The 21,253-nt window shown below is 42.1% G+C and overlaps 1 protein-coding gene across 1 annotated transcript in view; it reads right to left on the reverse strand.

Annotated features, from left to right (window-relative positions):
- Nucleotides 1–21,253, reverse strand: part of LOC134672989 (protein bicaudal C) — a 30,179-nt gene that overhangs the window by 1,981 nt on the left and 6,945 nt on the right. The window contains exons 10-20 of the mRNA XM_063530948.1: nt 17,621–17,839; nt 15,937–16,105; nt 13,368–13,446; nt 12,546–12,694; nt 10,863–11,006; nt 9,994–10,079; nt 8,326–8,428; nt 8,097–8,192; nt 6,415–6,548; nt 5,104–5,220; nt 4,155–4,305 (exon numbers count right to left, since the gene is read on the reverse strand). Of these exons, the coding sequence (XP_063387018.1) occupies nt 4,155–4,305; nt 5,104–5,220; nt 6,415–6,548; nt 8,097–8,192; nt 8,326–8,428; nt 9,994–10,079; nt 10,863–11,006; nt 12,546–12,694; nt 13,368–13,446; nt 15,937–16,105; nt 17,621–17,839 (1,447 nt within the window). The remainder of the gene's footprint in view (nt 1–4,154; nt 4,306–5,103; nt 5,221–6,414; nt 6,549–8,096; nt 8,193–8,325; nt 8,429–9,993; nt 10,080–10,862; nt 11,007–12,545; nt 12,695–13,367; nt 13,447–15,936; nt 16,106–17,620; nt 17,840–21,253) is intronic.

Below are 21,253 nucleotides of genomic sequence, written 5' to 3' on the forward strand. Positions count from 1 at the left end.
GTGCAATGATAATGGCGGCCATTAAGTCATGTAAAATAATTTAGGCCGATTACGCTGATGAAGAACGATGAAATCTAGTGCACAGAAAATTTTTTCGTGCAGTATGTTAGGTTTACATACAAAACTATCGATGGGCTTTTGAAATATTTAAGTTTTCAACATTTTATAAAATCAAAATGCATATATTTGCTTGTAATTGAGTGTTGTAAGTAATTGAATATTTGTGTGTGTGAGTGTATTGACTTGATCAAAAATATTGTTTTATTTTGAATATTAGCACAATGAAGTACCGTGCGATGGCACCATTCAAGATATAACAACTTAAATTATGCAATTTCGTATTTAGCATCTCGTTATAATGAAAGAAAATGGCGGCACAACCTTATGGTATTGATAGTACTTTACAAGTGATTTTAACTATATGGTCGCAATTTGGTATCTATTTTAAGTAACATTTACCTAAAATTAGTAGCTAAATCGACATAAAATCGACGACCTAAAGGTCTCCGTATAAGAAATAATTACGTCGCAAATACACCTAAAATGTCTTATTAGTACATTTGACCTATTGGTCAGCCTTTGCAGTTAATTTTACCTAATATTTCGACTTATTTTCAACCATTAAGTCCCTGACTACATGGTCCCCGTATAAGAAATAATTACGTCGCATATACACCTAAAATGCCTTATTAGTACATTTGACCTATTGGTCAGGGTTCGAAGTTAATATTACCTAATATTTCGACAGATTTTCAACCATTAAGTCCCTGACTTCATGGTCTCCGTATAAGAAATAATTACGTCGCATATACACCTAAAAGGCCTTATTAGTATATTTGACCTATTGGTCAGGGTACGAAGTTAATTTAACCTAGTAATACGACTTATTTTCAACCATTAAGTCCGTGACTTCATAGTCCCCGTATAAGTAATAATTACGTCGCAAATACACCTAAAATACCTTATTAGTAAATTTGACCTATTGGTCAGGGTTTAAGGTTAATTTTACCTAATATTTTGCCTTATTTTCAACCCCTAAGTCCCTGACTTCATGGTGTATTTATGAAGTGAAATTTACGTTTTATTATCCCTATATTTTGACTTGGAAGTAAAAGTGTACAATACGTAAAATAATTGGTGACTTAGGACGTAATTTTCACTTAAATTGGTAAAATCTTCTTCGAGCCTAGGAAAAAATACTTAAAATGTTTGCTGGGAATTGCTGGTAACGGCAAGGTTTCACGGCACCCTGGGCCGCTTGAGGCGGCGAAGGCTTTTCATGATATTGATGGAGACACATTCGACACACTTACACATACCAATTCACAGAGTAACTGGCATTGCTGTGAATTTAGTTGTGACCCACACACCATGGCCAGTCTCTTTCAGGTTCGCTTGTCATACACAGTATCACTGCTACTTTTCGACAAACTTAATTATTACCTCCAGTAGGAGAATCCAGTAGAAGCATAGTAATGCTTCGCTATACTCACCAATGTATTTATGCAGCCCTATTTCGCGAAGCAGCACATACAATTGCTGGTAACGGCAAGGTTTCCCGGCACCCTGGGCCGCTTGAGGCGGCGAAGGCTTTTCCATGATGTTGATGGAGACACATTCGACACACTTACACAATACACATACCAATTCACGGAGTAACTGGCATTGCTGTGAATTTAGTTGTGACCCACACACCATGGCCAGTCTCTTTCGGGTTCGCTTGTCATACACAGTATCACTGCTACTTCTCGACAAACTTAATTATTGTCTCCAGTAGGAGAATCCAGTAGAAGCATAGTAATGCTTCGCTATACTCACCTATATATTTATGCAGCCCTATTTCGCGAAGCAGCACATACAATTGCTGGTAACGGCAAGGTTTCCCGGCACCCTGGGCCGCTTGAGGCGGCGAAGGCTTTTCATGATATTGATGGAGACACCTTCGACACACTTACACATACCAATTCACAGAGTAACTGGCATTGCTGTGAATTTAGTTGTGACCCACACACCATGGCCAGTCTCTTTCAGGTTCGCTTGTCATACACAGTATCACTGCTACTTTTCGACAAACTTAATTATTACCTCCAGTAGGAGAATCCAGTAGAAGCATAGTAATGCTTCGCTATACTCACCAATGTATTTATGCAGCCCTATTTCGCGAAGCAGCACATACAATTGCTGGTAACGGCAAGGTTCCCCGGCACCCTAGGCAGCTTGAGGCGGCGAAGGCTTTTCCATGATGTTGATGGAGACACATTCGACACACTTACACAATACACATACCAATTTACGGAGTAACTGGCATTGCTGTGAATTTAGTTGTGACCATAATGGCCATCTACTCTCTTTCGGGTTCGCTTGTCATGACACAGTATCACTGCTAGTTCTACTATGCATCACTATACTCGTCAATGTATTTATGCAGTCCTATCTCTCGAAGCAGCTCATATAATTGCTGGTAACGGCAAGGTTTCCCGGCACCCTGGGCCGCTTGAGGCGGCGAAGGCTTTTCCATTATATTGATGGAGACACATTCGACACACTTACACAATACACATACCAATTCACGGAGTAACTGGCATTGCTGTGAATTTAGTTGTGACCCACACACCATGGCCAGTCTCTTTCGGGTTCGCTTGTCATGACACAGTATCACTGCTACTTCTCGACAAACTTAATTATTGTCTCCAGTAGGAGAATCCAGTAGAAGCATAGTAATGCTTCGCTATACTCACCTATATATTTATGCAGCCCTATTTCGCGAAGCAGCACATACAATTGCTGGTAACGGCAAGGTTTCCCGGCACCCTGGGCCGCTTGAGGCGGCGAAGGCTTTTCCATGATATTGATGGAGACACATTCGACACAATTACACATACCAATTCACGGAGTAACTGGCATTGCTGTGAATTTAGTTGTGACCCACACACCATGGCTAGTCTCTTTCGGGTTCGCTTGTCATGACACAGTATCACTGCTAGTTCTACTATGCATCGCTATACTCACCAATATATTTATGCAGTCCTATCTCGCGAAGCAGCTCATACAATTGCTGGTAACGGCAAGGTTCCCCGGCACCCTAGGCAGCTTGAGGCGGCGAAGGCTTTTCCATGATGTTGATGGAGACACATTCGACACACTTACACATACCAATTCACGGAGTAACTGGCATTGCTGTGAATTTAGTTGTGACCCACACACCATGGCTAGTCTCTTTCGGGTTCGCTTGTCATGACACAGTATCACTGCTAGTTCTACTATGCATCGCTATACTCACCAATATATTTATGCAGTCCTATCTCGCGAAGCAGCTCATACAATTGCTGGTAACGGCAAGGTTCCCCGGCACCCTAGGCAGCTTGAGGCGGCGAAGGCTTTTCCATGATGTTGATGGAGACACATTCGACACACTTACACATACCAATTCACAGAGTAACTGGCATTGCTGTGAATTTAGTTGTGACCCACACACCATGGCCAGTCTCTTTCAGGTTCGCTTGTCATACACAGTATCACTGCTACTTTTCGACAAACTTAATTATTACCTCCAGTAGGAGAATCCAGTAGAAGCATAGTAATGCTTCGCTATACTCACCAATGTATTTATGCAGCCCTATTTCGCGAAGCAGCACATACAATTGCTGGTAACGGCAAGGTTTCCCGGCACCCTAGGCAACTTGAGGCGGCGAAGGCTTTTCCATGATATTGATGGAGACACATTCGACACACTTACACATACCAATTCACGGAGTAAATGGCATTGCTTTGAATTTAGTTGTAACCACCATGGCCATCTACTCTCTTTTGGGTTCGCTTGTCATACACAGTATCACTGCTACTTCTCGACAAACTTAATTAATATCTCTAGTAGGAGAATCCAGTAGAAGCATACTGCCGTATTCGTACTTCAAGATATTGACAAGCGACGACACGTTCTAGATCCATTCTAGATAAGTTATAGTTTAGATATCAACTAGTTCTCTTTTGCAGCGCAATTCGGACAACCAATGTCACTTTTACGTTAAGCCTCCTCAAATGACAAATTTGACAGGTTAGATCTTAAACATATCGTTATCGTATCTTGGTGATGTCTAAAAGATGTCTATTTCATAATCCGAATCGGGCCCATAGTAATGCTTCGCTATACTCACCAATGTATTTATGCAGTCCTATCTCTCGAAGCAGCTCATACAATTGCTGGTAACGGCAAGGTTTCCCGGCACCCTGGGTCGCTTGAGGTGGCGAGGGTTTCTCCATGATGTTGGGCCGCACGAGCTCCGACCTGTTCCAGCCTTTTTCAGGCTGAAAACAACACAAGAATTAGTTTCACTTTCATCTGAAACTTTCAATGCAATTTGTTGTATTGTATTTATGAATACTCTGTATCTTTAGGTAGTACTTAAATAAAAGTAAACAAATAATTTGTACATTTTCAGGTACTTAGTTAGTTATAACATTTATCGATTAACCAACCAAATACAAAACCACCTGGATCTGTAACGTACATTATTTGATCGTCTAATGTTTTCATCTGCCCTCAACTGGCTTAAGAAGCCATTTGAGGGTAAATTTTGTTTACTCTTTTTAAAATACCTAAAGATACAGACTATATGTACTATCAGCCGTAAAACTGCATGGCGACTTTATCAATGAATTCATTCATAATTTCCCCAAGCAATTTCGCAGCTAACTATACGTCATTGCCTACACAATGCGAATAGTGGCATTTATTAAAGAAAAAAGATTCTCTTCTTCCTGGCGTTTTAACCCTGCATTTTTGCCACGGCTCATGGGAGCCTGGGGTCCGCTTGACAACTAATCCCATGATTTGACGTAGGCACTAGTTTTTACGAAAGCGACTGCCATCTGACCTTCCAACCCAGAGGAGAAACTAGGCATTATTGGGATTAGTCCGGTTCCCTCACGATGTTTTCCTTCACCGAAAAGCGACTGGCAAATATCAAATGATATTTCGTACATAAGTTCCGAAAAACTCATTGGTACGAGCTAAAAAAAAAAGAAAATTGGTATTGGTAACTAAAAGAAAAAAGATTATTATTCAAGATATGCAGGTATTGTTAACTTGAAGGTTTAACTTACAGTAGTGGTCATCTCTTCCTTCAAATTAATAGGTCCGGGGGAGGTGTGGCTGAAGTAGTATCCCGACCAGCGCGGTGTCGGCATGCGGTAGTTGCTGCCCACTTTCTCTTGCATGGCCTACGGAAATATATATTTAGAACATTATACCTAAACCTAAACGAATCAGAAATGAGGAGATCCGTAAACGAACTCAAGTCACCGACATAGCCCACCGGATTAGCAAGCTGAAGTGGCAATGGACAGGCCACATTGCGCGCAGAGAAGATGGCCGATGGGGTCGAAAAGTGCTCAAGTGGAGACCACGGACAAGCGCAGCGTAGGACGTCCAAGTAGTAGTCGTAGGACGTTTGTTAAAGCCGCCGGAAGACGCTGGATGCGGGTCGCTTCCAACCGGTACGAATGGAGGTCCAAGGGGGAGGCCTATGTTCAGCAGTGGACGTCTTATGGCTGGGATAATGATGAAACCTAAACTACTGATGTGCCGTTGGATTTCCGAAATTGCGAAATTGCCTCATGGAAATCTTCAGAATCTTCTCATATCTTTGCATGGGAATCGAAATTTGGTCTCGCGGTCACGGAAATTTCTTTGGAATAAAGAACTGAACATGACACATTTCAGATTTAAATCTTCCAGTATAAATCAGTTTGAAGTTCTATGTACATTTCGCGGAGCGTGATGGTACATTAAATAGTGTAAAAAAAACGGGTTGCACTCCTGGAGTGAAAACTCAATGACTAGTCCAAAATGTCTGCAGCACTATGTATAATTGACCCATCCTTCTTTCTATTGAAATACTTTAGTTCCGGAATTGCTGGCTAGTGAGCTAAAATTTGTAGCGTTAATTGTTTAAAATTCGAATAGAAATTGTAAATTTACCTTGCAGACCTCGCATCTAAATATATTTGGTCATGATATTTTGAGTTTTATTCACCAGTACTAGAGTTCAATTTTATTAGCGATTTCATCAAGATGTAGCTTGATTGAATTATATTTGAGTGATATAAAGTTAGAATGTACCTAACTGTGAGATCCTTTATTGCTTAATATAAAAGTCCAGTTTTAAATAATTGACCTGATTATGATACGTTATGACTAAAGTTCTTTGGTGAATAACATTGTCCGTCACACATGACGTCAGGGCGTTACGCGGTACGCTGTCTCGAGTTTATCATTTTTTCCCCACCTCAAAAAGTGCTCAGCGCCGCTAAAGAAGTTTTCACTTCAAAAACCATGTCAATATCCAGAGAGGAAAATGACGACTCTGTTTGTATGGAGGAGCCGTCCTCCATAATCCTCTTTTTAAGCTCTACCTTGCTAGCCTCGGCCTTCATCTTGCGATACTCGGTGAGGGGCGACAGCTTGCCGAGAGTCTCGAGGGTCTTCTTCTCGCAGCCCGGCGCGCGCCGCTCCGACAGAGGCAGATCCGAGATTATGCTCGCTATTTCTGGAAGTGATATGGTATAACATTAATACATATATATTAATTGTATGTAGTATACACACGGTGTAACATGAGGAAACCGAATAATTTTAACCACGCATTTCTGAGGTCAAAAGAAGGAAAAAATGTAATATGAGTTTAGGTCAATTTCGCCAAAAAAGATTTTTTTTTTATTTGTATTTGAATTTTTTGAATGTATTTGTACATAAACAATGAATGTTATTGGTAAACTTGTTACTTAAAATTGATTTTAACATTTTTTTTTCGTAAAACCTTTTTGCAAAGTGTTACTTGTTACTTTTTGACATCTATCAATAAGGATATTTAGACTACGTCCCATAGCAGCAACATTACCACCAAAAAGGCCTTTTACATTAGGTAACAACAAAAACTTGTTTATTTTTAATTTAATATTATCTCTGAAACTAGGCGTTTTAAAAAAAAAGTTTATAGGACATTTTTGTCTCTAAATATGATCAGGAATACGCTGTTAAAATTATTCGGTTTACTCATGTTACACCGTGTATATGTAAGTGTGTTAAATTTCAGATTAGCTTTAGTGATTAGTAGCACCGCCCACAATCTCTCTGCTTTGCCTTAAGGTTGACTGGTAGAGAATGCTTTTGGCATTAAGTCCGCCTTTTGTGCGATAAGTTTTCTTTTGTGCAATAAAGTTTTTTTAAATAAATACATCATGTCTAGCACAAACAAGATACATTCTCTCTCATAGTTCGTAGCTCTTATAAAAGGATGATTGATCGACATTTCATTGAAATTGAATGTATAAATAGTGCAGACGTTTTGTGCGAGTGCGCGAAGATTCTACTTTAACTTGGTCCTTATTTGTAGCTTTGAAATTACATTCAAATAGCGCAACTCAATAACAAGCATCAGGTAAAATTGATTAGGAAAATAGTTTAAACCTATTGAAGAACTATCGTTGGGATTGTATATCACACATATTTTACAAAAAAACCGCAACTAAGTAAATAAAGCAAAAACCCCCAACGATATATGCAAAAAAAAATCAATTTTATGGTAAAAAATGCTTTACATCATTTTTACATAAAAGCTGATACTAAAATTGCTAGATCGATTTCTATCCAACAATGCTAAGAACCACCGCAAGAAAACCCGCTTTCACGTAACAAAACTGCACCGAAATCGGTCCATCCGTTGGACACCGTTGGCACCGACAGACATTAAACATATAACACCTCTCTTTTTGCGTCAGAGGTTAAAAATATACAAACCAACACTCTAAACACAAACAGTACCAGGCGTAGCTCACTCCGCGATTTCGTCGCTTTGCTACAGGTAGCTAAAAGTACATCCGTTCCACCCCAATTTTGGGGAAAGCCATAAGCCGCGCGTGGCGCTGTCGCCACCTAGCGGTCATATTTGTGCTGACGTAACAAACGCGTTTTGTTAGAGAGTGAGTCTTCTGTACCTAGTACTATTATTTATTCTGTGACTGTACTTCGGTGGACCTTATTAAATAAGGCATAAGGTCCATCGACGTACAGTTAATAACAGTGTGAGCGACGGTACCTTGTTGAGAGCGATCCGTGTCGGAGGAAGGCGCGGGGCTGTGACCCTTGCTGATCGGAGACACGGACGGAGACGCTATGTTGCTGCCGTCGCCACCTGACAACATACATCAATGTGTACTTCATAAATGATAATGATGATCCTTCCGGCCGATTTTGACCAAGGCGACCACTTCGACTCCTAGTTAGCTCGGCGCTCGTGCGCCAGTAGTTCGGTTTGCGCAACTTACCGGAAATATTCTGCGTATCCAAGGACACAGAGCTTCCGGTGAAATTGCTCTGGTATCCGCTGCTCGCCTGCGAGCTTGAGTTCAGGAGCTGGCTCAGCGTAGTCTGTTGGTCAAATAATTGATACAGTGAAACCTGCTTAATTGGCACCTGGATAAATGGAAAACCTCAATAATTGCAACCAAAAGTCCGGTCCCGGTCCCTTGAGACCAAAAGACCTCTATAATTGAAATTTTGGAACCTCTATAATTGCAATTTAGATTTTAGTGCTTTTCGTAATTTTGCCTCTGTAATTGACCACATCGCAACTTAAGACCTCTATAATTGACACTGTGCTAAAAAAATCCGTTATTTTTGGTCTTGTTTTTACCTCTATTATTGAAACGAGTCTTACTTATTACCTCTGTAATTGAAATAATGTAGTTGTAGACAGCAGAAACAATATTTTGTAGACAGCAGAAGCAATGATCATTTTATTTATATCTCCAGAATTCAATTTATTTATTGGGTATCTATCACAGCCTGTAGTAGGTGAAATAGTTTTGATCAATAAAAAACAAAGTATGCTTTTTACATTCTAATAAAACTTTCTTCTACAATTCAAGGGATTTTTTTAAACCCAAATGATAAGAAAATAAAGTGGTAATTAATGTAGTGTAAAAGTGCAAGTATAGGGAGAAGCAATATATGTATAGACCAGAAACCCAGAACGTAAGCGTGTAAATCTACTGTAAATGGTTATTTGCACCTCCATAAAAGAAATTTGTCAGAACGCAACCTCTATTAATGAAAACCTCTATAATTGACACAACGATTTTATGAACCTCGTTAATTGACACGACCTGCTTAAATGAAAAACCTGGTTAATTGACAAAAACTGGCCGGTCCCTTGAGATTGCAATTATCCAGGTTCCACTGTATAACTAAAAATGCCTACTAAACACATTGCTATTTTCTCTCTATGGCTAGGATTAGGAGAGTTTTGGTGAATCAATAAATTTATAGCATAGGTAGCAGTGGCGCAGCGTCCATAGAACTCGATTCCCATCGGCTTGTCTGATATTCAGGCTCTTGGGACATTTTCTTTAAACTTCTCCTTGCTAGACCTGCTCCCACTTACTTGGGGTCGACCATTTTCTTTAAACGTACCTATGAAGAAAAGGGAGGGCAACTTAACTACGGCTTGCCTACAAACAATCTAGACGCGCCGCCACTGATAGGTAGTAAACTCATTTATTAGTTTACTACCTATCAGTGGCGGCAATAAGTGTTATAAAATGAATATGAAACTAAAAGTTACCACAACTAACATCTAAAGCTAAAAAATTAAAAATAAGCGCCCTTGGTAAGGTGCCCACCACGCAGGCAGCGTTCCCGCGCTGGATTGCTATGGCCAATCTTTGCGCGAGAAAGCTGCCTGCGCGAGGGTCACCTGTGGCCTGCTGTGGAGCCCCTGAGCCCCCCTACCCCACGGTTAGCATAGGTTGTATTTGCATATAGTCTGACAAAAAAGAGCAGAAATTAAAAAGTGGCAACACTGTAGTGTCGTTCTCTTATATAAATTGATGTGAAATGGTCGATCACGAATAAAAAAAAAAATTTTTGTGCAAAGCTGGGATGGGATCAAATGTCAGGTGATTCTTCTTCTCGTAAACCAAACAGTTACTTACATGTCTACCCTCGGGCATTTGCTGATATGTGGGCTGCAACATCATTGGTGGCTGCATGCTGCCCATGTCCGGACCGTTTGACATCGCTGCGAATTAAAGTTTTATATTAATAAGATAAGCCCCTCCAAAAAAAATATGGTTGTAATGACATGTCGGACGCCTCGGCCCGGTCTAGCGTGAATCATCCTTTAGGGCTGATTTAGACGATGCGAGAACTCGCATGCGAGTTTCATACCATTGCGGGTTTTGATCGGTCGGTTGAATTGGACGTAATCCACTGTCCGCAATGTAACTAAAATAAAATCGCATGCGAATTCGCGCGCCGTCTAAATTATCCCTTATAGGCTAGATGACTAATTTTCATTTATGGTATAAATCGATCAGGTTTGTTTTTATGATCAAAAGTCTATATGGGACCCATTGCATTAAAGCAATACAAAAGTCAGAAATGATAGTCAAAGTCCGACAGTCGTACTTCACTCGCGAAACGCTCCTAACAAAACGATAAGAGAACGTGACGTCACGGTCTCTGATAGTCCATCTTGAAGTATGGACAAAACATGAAAATTTTATGAAAATTGTTGCGTTTTTGTCGATGAAATATTGCGTTTATGCATATAGTTGCTATACAATATTTTTTTGTATAAAATGTAAGGAATCGAATGGTATCCTTACTTATTTCCTTTTTGGAAGCTAAAATAAAACTTAAATTTTGAAACTTTCAGGTCCTATATTTTTGTATTAATTCCATATATTAATTTAATATCCACATTATCGTGATAAGTTGCTCATTTGCTATCTATTCTACTAGTATTTGTTATATAATTCAACATGTGTCATCATCCCTATTCTAGTTGATTGGTACTCACGGTTCCAAGCGTTGTTCTTGTACATGTTGACCATGCTGGGGTAGTGGAACTGCCCGGGCCGGGGCTGAGGGGACGGTATCAGCCAGGTGTTCGGGTAGACTGGCGGTGTGATCGCTACCGGCGACAGTGGGCTGGGGTAGCCTCCTGTTCAAAGTTTCAGTTTAGATTACACCAGAGAGGAAATATATTACTTTTAAGTTTTAAGATGTTTTTTTATTTATTTATTTATTTATGTTATGGAGATCCAACAGCTATCTATACAGAGTATGCCACAGTAAGAGATGGAAAGCCAATTACAGGATCACACATGTAGCTACAGATTGTACATTCAAATTTACTTAAATGAAAAGTGTCGACGCTCGGACACAGCAACACACAACATAAAAGTTTTTTTTTTTACAGTAGGTAAATATTAAGTACAATCCAAAAATGACAATATTTTAAAAAACACCTACAATCAGAAATACAATAGAAAAGTAGCAAACAAATACTGATTACACATGCTCAATCAAAACATCTCATCTCATGTTTCTAAAATAATTATTATTATTTAATTTAGTGTCATTAAACTCAATATTAAAGTACAATACATAGATGTACATAGTTAAATACATACATTACTTATTGCACAATTAGGGAATTATCATAAGTCTAAACCTAAATTAGCCTGAGGCATATATTGTTCCCAGGACACTGGCCGCGTTCCCCTTCTGCACAGTTTATGGGGAGCACGGGCAGTTGGTGACGGTCGGGTGCGACGGCGAGAGTGACGTGTGTAAGTATTGTGTGTCTCTCTCTCACCAGGGGTGGGTGTCTGGAACATGGGGCTGGCGTAGTTGGTCATCTCGGACAGCTGCAGGTTGTATGGGGAGCACGGGGAGTTGGTGACGGTCGAGGGCGACGGCGAGAGTGACTTGTGTAAGTATTGTGTGTTCCCTCTCTCTCACCAGGGGTGGGTGTCTGGAACATGGGCTGGCGTAGTTGGTCATCTCGGACAGCTGCAGGTTGTATGGGGAGCACGGGGAGTTGGTGGCGGTCGGGTGCGACGGCGAGAGTGACGTGTGTAAGTATTGTGTGTTCCCTCTCTCTCACCAGGGGTGGGTGTCTGGAACATGGGCTGGCGTAGTTGGTCATCTCGGACAGCTGCAGGTTGTATGGGGAGCACGGGGAGTTGGTGGCGGTCGGGTGCGACGGCGAGAGTGACATGTGTAAGTATTGTGTGTTCCCTCTCTCTCTTACCAGGGGTGGGTGTCTGGAACATGGGGCTGGCGTAGTTGGTCATCTCGGACAGCTGCAGGTTGTATGGGGAGCACGGGGAGTTGGTGACGGTCGGGTGCGACGGCGAGAGTGACGTGTGTAAGTATTGTGTGTTCCCTCTCTCTCTTACCAGGGGTGTGTGTCTGGAACATGGGGCTGGCGTAGTTGGTCATCTCGGACAGCTGCAGGTTGTATGGGGAGCACGGGGAGTTGGTGACGGTCGGGTGCGACGGCGAGAGTGACATGTGTAAGTATTGTGTGTTCCCTCTCTCTCTTACCAGGGGTGGGTGTCTGGAACATGGGGCTGGCGTAGTTGGTCATCTCGGACAGCTGCAGGTTGTATGGGGAGCACGGGGAGTTGGTGACGGTCGGGTGCGACGGCGAGAGTGACGTGTGTAAGTATTGTGTGTTCCCTCTCTCTCTTACCAGGGGTGGGTGTCTGGAACATGGGGCTGGCGTAGTTGGTCATCTCGGACAGCTGCAGGTTGTATGGGGAGCACGGGGAGTTGGTGACGGTCGGGTGCGACGGCGAGAATGACGTGTATACGAACGGCATGGAAGGCAAGGCCGGGACGCTGTTGAAAAAAATATTATATGCAAGAAATTATGTTTTTAAATATAAAAAATTACAAGTCTTAATTAAGAGTTTCGACTTTCGTTGTTAATAAGAACCTTCTAATATACACCGTGTTTATTTTTATTACCGATTATTTCAAGAATGCATTCTTGAACTTAAATTTAGTAACATTCTCAAAGTATTTTAATTAACTCCATTTAATTTTATCCATTAGGTACGTGTTTATACATTTTCTACTTAACGTAAGTAGGTACTATCACGGACGATCGATGTTCGAAATACCATGATATGTCACACGCAGTTTTCAATTTTCTCATCAACTCTTACGTCTATTAAAAGCTTCTGAATGGTAAGCAACTAAGCAGACATTCGTCATCTACACCTACACCTAGAGACATCTAGAGACATTTACACCTCTAAATATTATAGATTTTCTTTCGTGTGTTTTTTTATCTGTATTTTGTATGTAAGTCGACATTAAGAGACCATATACATCTCTTAGTAATTGTAATACGTTAGATTGAATTGTTAGTTTTATTTTATAAAATTGTTGATGTTATTATTTTTGCTTTTATGTAAATTCAATGTTGACGTGTAAAAGTGCCCTTGTGGCCTATTTGCTGAATAAATGTTGATGTTTTGATGTTTGATGTTTCATAAAAAGTCCTCACCTATAGGATTCCGGGATCTCTGCCGTGATGACGGGCTCCTTACCACCGAGCAGCTCTCTGCGTGCTTCGTACAGGTCACCTAGCGGAAAATACAATATTGTCAATGACATCATCGAAAACAAATACGGAAGTATTAAATTTGGTAGGTAAGAAGAGATCTCTGCTAAAAACAATTGAAAACAGGGGCCAAATTCGACATGTACGACTGTCAGATTTCGCATCCACGTCAAATCAACAGTTGATTTTATTGCATACTGAGTGTTGATTCCATCAACGGTGGATAATATCATTTGGTACAACCAAAACTCAACTCTAAACTAAGGGTGGTTCGGTTTGGTTTGCTTGTCACCCTAACTGTGGATTGTTAATGTCAAATTTTGACATTGTACGTATTCGAGAACTTATCATTTTTCCCACATCAACGGGAGATCAACACGTTACGTCAAACGTCGCTTGTCGAATAGGGGCCCAGAAGGGGAAACATGTTGGGGCACCTGATACGTCACGAGAATTACATAAAGTCTATAATTGAAGGCAGAATAGAAGAACAGAGAGGCAGAGGAAAACCGAGACGTGCATATATTGACCAGGCCAAAGAGAAAATGAATGTAGTGACGTATCAGGAACTCAAAACAGTGGGAGAGAAAAGAACGGAATGGCGAATACTCCACCGACAAGAGCTAATAGGCTCTTAAAAACAATGATTATGATGATGACATCATCATAATTTAAAAAACTAAAGACTACGCAAACAAAATCATGTATGAAAAAAACCGACCACATGCGAGTCGGACTCGCGCATGGAGGGTTCAAAAAGGGGTGAAAAAAATGTCAAATTTTTTGTTAAACGCTCAAGCTCGAGTGTTTCAATAGGTAAGTACACTTCCAACAATATACAGATATTTCACCTGCACATCTCTCAATGCCAATGATGACAACGGACGCGAGTTTGCGACGGATGTTGATGTACACGTTGTATTTGTGCATCAGTTAGACAGCAGCCTCATGATCCTGTCTCTACTTAGGTACCTATGATTCCTGTAGCATACTATACGCTTCGTTGACTTCATCATCATCGTTATATCAGCCAGAGGACGTCCACTGTTGAACATAGGCCTCCCCCAAAAAGTGCCACAATGACCAGTCTTGCGCTACCCGCATCCAGCGTACTCTCGCAACCTTTACCAGGTCATCAGTCCCCCTTGTGGGGGTCTACCCACGCTGCGCCTTCCAGTACGTGGTCGCCACTCGAGCACCTTTCCGCCCCAATGGCCATCGGTTCTACGTGCAATGTTTGAGTTGCTGAGAACAAAATTATATTTCACCTGCACATCTCTCAATGCCCTTGATGACAACAGACGCGATGCCCTGCTTCGGTTTGCGACGGATGTTGATGTACACGTTGTATTTGTGCATCAGTTTGACGGCAGCCTCATGATCCAGCCTCTACTGTTATACCTACTCATGATTCCTGTAGCATACCTACTATACCTACGCTTGGTTGAGTTGCTGAGAACAAAATGATATTTCACCTGCACATCTCTCAATGCCCTTGATGACAACCGACGCGATGCCCTGCTTCGGTTTGCGACGGATGTTGATGTACACGTTGTATTTGTGCATCAGTTTGACGGCAGCCTAATGATCCAGCCTCTACTGTTATACCTACTCATGATTCCTGTAGCATACCTACTATACCTACGCTTGGTTGAGTTGCTGAGAACAAAATGATATTTCACCTGCACATCTCTCAATGCCCTTGATGACAACGGACGCGATGCCCTGCTTCGGTTTGCGGCGGATGTTGATATACACGTTGTATTTGTGCATCAGTTTAACAGCATGATCCTGCCTCTACTTAGGTACCTATGATTCCTGTAGCATACTATACGCTTGGTTGACTTCATCATCATCATTATATCAGCCAGAGGACGTCCACTGCTGAACATAGGCCTCCCCTAAAAAGTGCCACAATGACCATTCTTGCGCCACCCGCATCCAGCGTACTCTCGCAACCTTTACCAGGTCATCAGTCCCCCTTGTGGGGGTCTACCCACGCTGCGCCTTCCAGTACGTGGTCGCCACTCGAGCACCTTTCCGCCCCAATGGCCATCGGTTTTACGTGCAATGGTCGAGTTGCTGGGAACAAAATGATATTTCACCTGCACATCTCTCAATGCCCTTGATGACAACGGACGCGATGCCCTGCTTCCGTTTGCTGCGGATGTTGATGTACACGTTGTGTTTGTGCATCAGTATATCAGCAGCCTCATGATCCAGCCTCTACTTAAGTACCTATGATTCCTGTAGCATACTATGGTAGCATACTATGTTGGTAGGTGAGAAAAAAATGATATTTCACCTGCACATCTCTCAATGCCCTTGATGACAACGGACGCGATGCCCAGCTTCCGTTTGCTGCGGATGTTGATGTACACGTTGGGTTTGTGCATCAGTATATCAGCAGCCTCATGATCCAGCCTCTACTGTTATACCTACTCATGATTCCTGTAGCATACCTACTATACCTACGCTTGGTTGAATTGCTGAGAACAAAATGATATTTCACCTGCACATCTCTCAATGCCCTTGATGACAACGGACGCGATGCCCTGCTTCGGTTTGCGGCGGATGTTGATGTAGACGTTGTATTTGTGCATCAGTTTGACGGCAGCGTCGGGATCCAGGCGGCAAGCTTCCTCGGGAACGTCGAAGATCACTACCAGGGGCAGGCTTCCCTGTTGAGGAATTGGTGGAGGTTACCAATGAAATTTTTAGCAAATGGAAAGCGTGAACATTTTTTTTTACGGTTAATCATAGGAGTATTTGACTATTGCCTTGTCATTGTGTGACAACCATTGACGTAAATATATCTCAGAATGGGCCTTACGGGCACAGGTATGTTGGGATCATCAGCATCAGGAATCATGATTTGTATATTGTGTCCTTTATGATGACCTTGACCTTTTACTTGACCTTTACTTACCACAAGCTGCTGCCGCGCCGTATAAACATCCTTAATCTGTCCCGTAATCGTCACACAACCACAGATTAAATAATAGTACTAGACACAACTCTTCTTGATCACAGGTATGTTAGGATCATCAGCGTCAGGGAACATTATTTGAGTATTTGTGTCCTTTATGATGACCTTGAACTTTTACTTGAGTTTTACTTACCACAAGCTGCTGCCGCGCCGTATAAACATCCTATATATGTCCAGTTATAGTCACACAACTCTTCTTGATCACAGTTATGTGTTAGGATCATCAGCATCAGGAAACATGATTTGTGTCCTTTATGATGACCTTGACCTTCTAATTAACCTTTACTTACTACAAGCTGCTGCCTCGCCGCTTTATCCTTAATCTGTCCAGTTATAGTGACGCAGCTCTTCTTAATCACAGGTATGTTGGGGTCATCAGCGTCAGGGAACATGATTTGTGTATTTGTATCCTTTATGATTACCTTGACTTTTTACTTGTCCTTTACTTACCACAAGCTGCTGCCGCGCCGTATAAACATCCTTAATCTGTCCAGTTATAGTCACACAGCTCTTCTTGATCACAAGTATGTTGGGATCATGAGCGTCAGGAAACATGATTTGAGTATATGTGTCCTTTATGATGACCTTGACCTTTACTCACCACAAGCTGCTGCCGCGCCGTGTAAACATCCTTAATCTGTCCAGTTATAGTGACGCAGCTCTTCTTGATCGCAAGTATGTTGGGATCATCAGCGTCAGGAAACATGATTTGAGTATTTGTGTCCTTTATGATGACCTTGACCTTTACTCACCACAAGCTGCTGCCGCGCCGTATAAACATCCTTAATCTCTGTCCAGTTATAGTGACGCAGCTCTTCTTGATCGCAAGTATGTTGGGATCATCAGCGTCAGGAAACATGATTTGAGTATTTGTGTCCTTTATGATGACCTTGACCTTTACTCACCACAAGCTGCTGCCGCGCCGTATAAACATCCTTAATCTGTCCAGTTATAGTCACACAGCTCTTCTTGATCACAAGTATGTTGGGATCATGAGCGTCAGGAAACATGATTTGAGTATATGTGTCCTTTATGATGACCTTGACCTTTACTCACCACAAGCTGCTGCCGCGCCGTGTAAACATCCTTAATCTGTCCAGTTATAGTGACGCAGCTCTTCTTGATCGCAAGTATGTTGGGATCATCAGCGTCAGGAAACATGATTTGAGTATTTGTGTCCTTTATGATGACCTTGACCTTTACTCACCACAAGCTGCTGCCGCGCCGTGTAAACATCCTTAATTTGTCCCGTTATAGTGACGCAGCTCTTCTTGATCACAGGTATGTTGGGGTCATCAGCGTCAGGGAACATGATTTGTGTGTTGGTTCCCTTCATGATGACCTTGAGTTGCTCGGCGCCGCGGCCTACGACCACGCTGTGGTGGATCGGAGAGATTTCTAGCGACATCTGGACGTGGGTTTGGCTCTGAAAAAGAAAAGGTAGTGAAGAACACTTAATAGACGTACTAAAAAGATATCTCAACGTGCTCGTTGCCACAAAGCTGCTTGCATTTTCAACGGACACCCGTCTCAGCGTTAATAAATGGAGACCTAGACTTTCCGAAATATGTCGCGCGAAGTTACTAAAAAAACCGGACAAGTGCGAGTCGGACTTGTCCAGAGAGGGTTCCGTACTTTATAGTAGCTATTTGTTGTCATAGTGGCATCAGAAATACATAAATTACATAATTAATCTGTGAACATTTCGACTGTCTTAATTGCTATCACGGTTCATGAGATTATTCTCCTTCTCGCGAGCTAAAAATAAGAATTCGCGGGTCGGATCTCGTTAGATTATATAGGGGCCAAATTCGACACGTACAACTGTCAGATTTCGCATCCACGTCAAATCAACAGTTGATTTTATTGCATACTGAGTGTTGATTCCATCAACGGTGGATAATATCATTTGGTACAACCAAAACCATCCAAAACTCAACTCTAAACTAAGGGTGGTTCGGTTTGGTTTGCTTGTCACCCTAACTGTGGATTGTTAATGTCAAATTTTGACATTGTACGTATTCGAGAACTTATGATTTTTCCCACATCAACGGGAGATCAACACGATACGTCAAACGTCGCTTGTCGAATAGGGGTCTAGATAAGAGGTCAATTTTTTTATCTTACCGCGAGCTGACCGCACATGTAGTTCATGAGCAACCCCGTAGCTTCCATGGTGGCCTGCACCTCCCACTGTACTCCCTTTACTACTAGAAGATTTGCGTGCAGCTTGGGACGGTTGCGGAGCATGACCTGTTAAATGTATGACTTACCGCGAGCTGACCGCACATGTAGTTCATGAGCAGCCCCGTAGCTTCCATGGTGGCCTGCACCTCCCACTGTACTCCCTTTACTACTAGAAGGTTTGCGTGCAGCTTGGGACGGTTGCGGAGCATGACCTGTTAAATGTATGACTTACCGCGAGCTGACCGCACATGTAGTTCATCAGCAGCCCTGTAGCTTCCATGGTGGCCTGCACCTCCCACTGTACTCCCTTTACTACTAGGAGATTTGCGTGCAGCTTGGGACGGTTGCGGAGCATGACCTGTTAAATGTATGACTTACCGCGAGCTGACCGCACATGTAGTTCATGAGCAGCCCCGTAGCTTCCATGGTGGCCTGCACCTTTTTTTTTTTTTAATTTATTGAACAATAAGCTAAATAACGTACATTATTATTACAAGACCCATCGTGGGCAAAACCTTGAGGAGGTTTGTATGCCGATGGGGAGTTCGAGAAAATAACATGACAATATACATATCTATCTTATACTAATTAAAATTCTTAATATATGTAACTAAAGTCGTTAGATTGTAACAAGTGCGTCTTAATTACTTTTTTTCTATTTTTCCCGTTTACATATTTTAATCTAGTATCTTCTGGCAAATCATTTAATATTTTAGGCAATATATATGTATACAGTCTAGTGCCATAAATGTTCTTATATTTGGGTAAACAATATTTGTTTTGGCTCTGTAAACTTCTTAGTTTTGTACATCTTATATATTCTTTTAGTTTAGTAACATGGTGATATTCTTCAGTTAGTATGGCTAGTTTACATTTATTTTGAACTGGGAGTATATTACAGTATTTGAAAAGTTGAGAGTAGTCTGTTTCGTGTTTCTTTTTTATATGCTTAGGTACAATTGTCTTCAGTAGTCTTATCTGTAGGTTATATATTTTTTCTATATATGTTTTAAAGGTTCTACCATATGTACTCAGAGCGTAACCGATCACAGAGTCAGCCAGGGCTAAGTACAGCATACGCAAGGTTTTGTACGGTAATTTGTACCTTAGGGTTGACATTTTACTTAGAATTGCTCTTAATTTATCGCACACATAATTAATATGAGGTCCCCAGTTGAATCTATGGTCGATTATGAGCCCAAGATACATGTGTTCTGTGACTACTTCGATTTTATCACAGTTACAGTTTGTGATATTATGTTGGTGCAAGCAGCTATGTTGGTGTGCAAACACAGTAATGTCATGAGTGGTTTTATTGTGAGCCGAACGGATATGCATTATTTTCGTCTTTTGCGCGTTAATTACTAAACCGACGTCGTGCGCCCATTTGCAAAGGGTGTTGAAGTTAGATTGCATTGTGCGCTCGGCGGCCGCTATGTCACGGTCGGCTGTGATAATGCATGTGTCGTCCGCGAACTGATAGACAGAGCCCTCGGTTATTATGTTGCACATATCATTAACATACAGCAAGTACTCAGTTGGGCCGATTATGGATCCTTGTGCCGTGCCTTTTTCGGTTTTTATTTCGTCACTGTATGTGTTGTTTATCTTTACTCGTGTGTGTCTATTTTTGTGATAGTTTTTCAGCAAGTTAACTAAAGGGCCCTGTATACCGCTCTGCTCTAGTTTGCAATACAACGTTTCATAATCTAACATTTCAAAAGCTTTGCTAAACCTCCCTCCCACTGTACTCCCTTTACTACTAGAAGGTTTGCGTGCAGCTTGGGACGGTTGCGGAGCATGACCTGTTAAATGTGTGACTTACCGCGAGCTGACCGCACATGTAGTTCATGAGCAGCCCCGTAGCTTCCATGGTGGCCTGCACCTCCCACTGTACTCCCTTTACCACTACAAGGTTTGCGTGGAGCTTGGGACGGTTGCGGAGCATGACCTGTTAAATGTATGACTTACCGCGAGCTGACCGCACATGTAGTTCATGAGCAGCCCCGTAGCTTCCATGGTGGCCTGCACCTCCCACTGTACTCCCTTTACTACTAGGAGATTTGCGTGCAGCTTGGGACGGTTGCGGAGCATGACCTGTTAAATGTATGACTTACCGCGAGCTGACCGCACATGTAGTTCATGAGCAGCCCCGTAGCTTCCATGGTGGCCTGCATCTCCCATTGTACTCCCTTTACTACTAGGAGATTTGCGTGCAGCTTGGGACGGTTGCGGAGCATGACCTGTTAAATGTACGACTTACCGCGAGCTGACCGCACATGTAGCTCATGAGCAGCCCCGTAGCTTCCATGGTGGCCTGCACCTCCCACTGTACTCCCTTTACTACTAGAAGGTTTGCGTGCAGCTTGGGACGGTTGCGGAGCATGGCCTGTTAAATGTATGACTTACCGCGAGCTGACCGCACATGTAGTTCATGAGCAGCCCCGTAGCTTCCATGGTGGCCTGCTCCTTCCATTGTACTCCCTTTACTACTAGGAGATTTGCGTGCAGCTTGGGACGGTTGCGGAGCATGACCTGTTAAATGTATGACTTACCGCGAGCTGACCGCACATGTAGTTCATGAGCAGCCCCGTAGCTTCCATGGTGGCCTGCACCTCCCACTGTACTCCCTTTACTACTAGAAGGTTTGCGT

This window comes from Cydia fagiglandana, chromosome 17 (genome assembly GCF_963556715.1).
Source record: "Cydia fagiglandana chromosome 17, ilCydFagi1.1, whole genome shotgun sequence".
Lineage (NCBI taxonomy): Eukaryota > Metazoa > Arthropoda > Insecta > Lepidoptera > Tortricidae > Cydia > Cydia fagiglandana.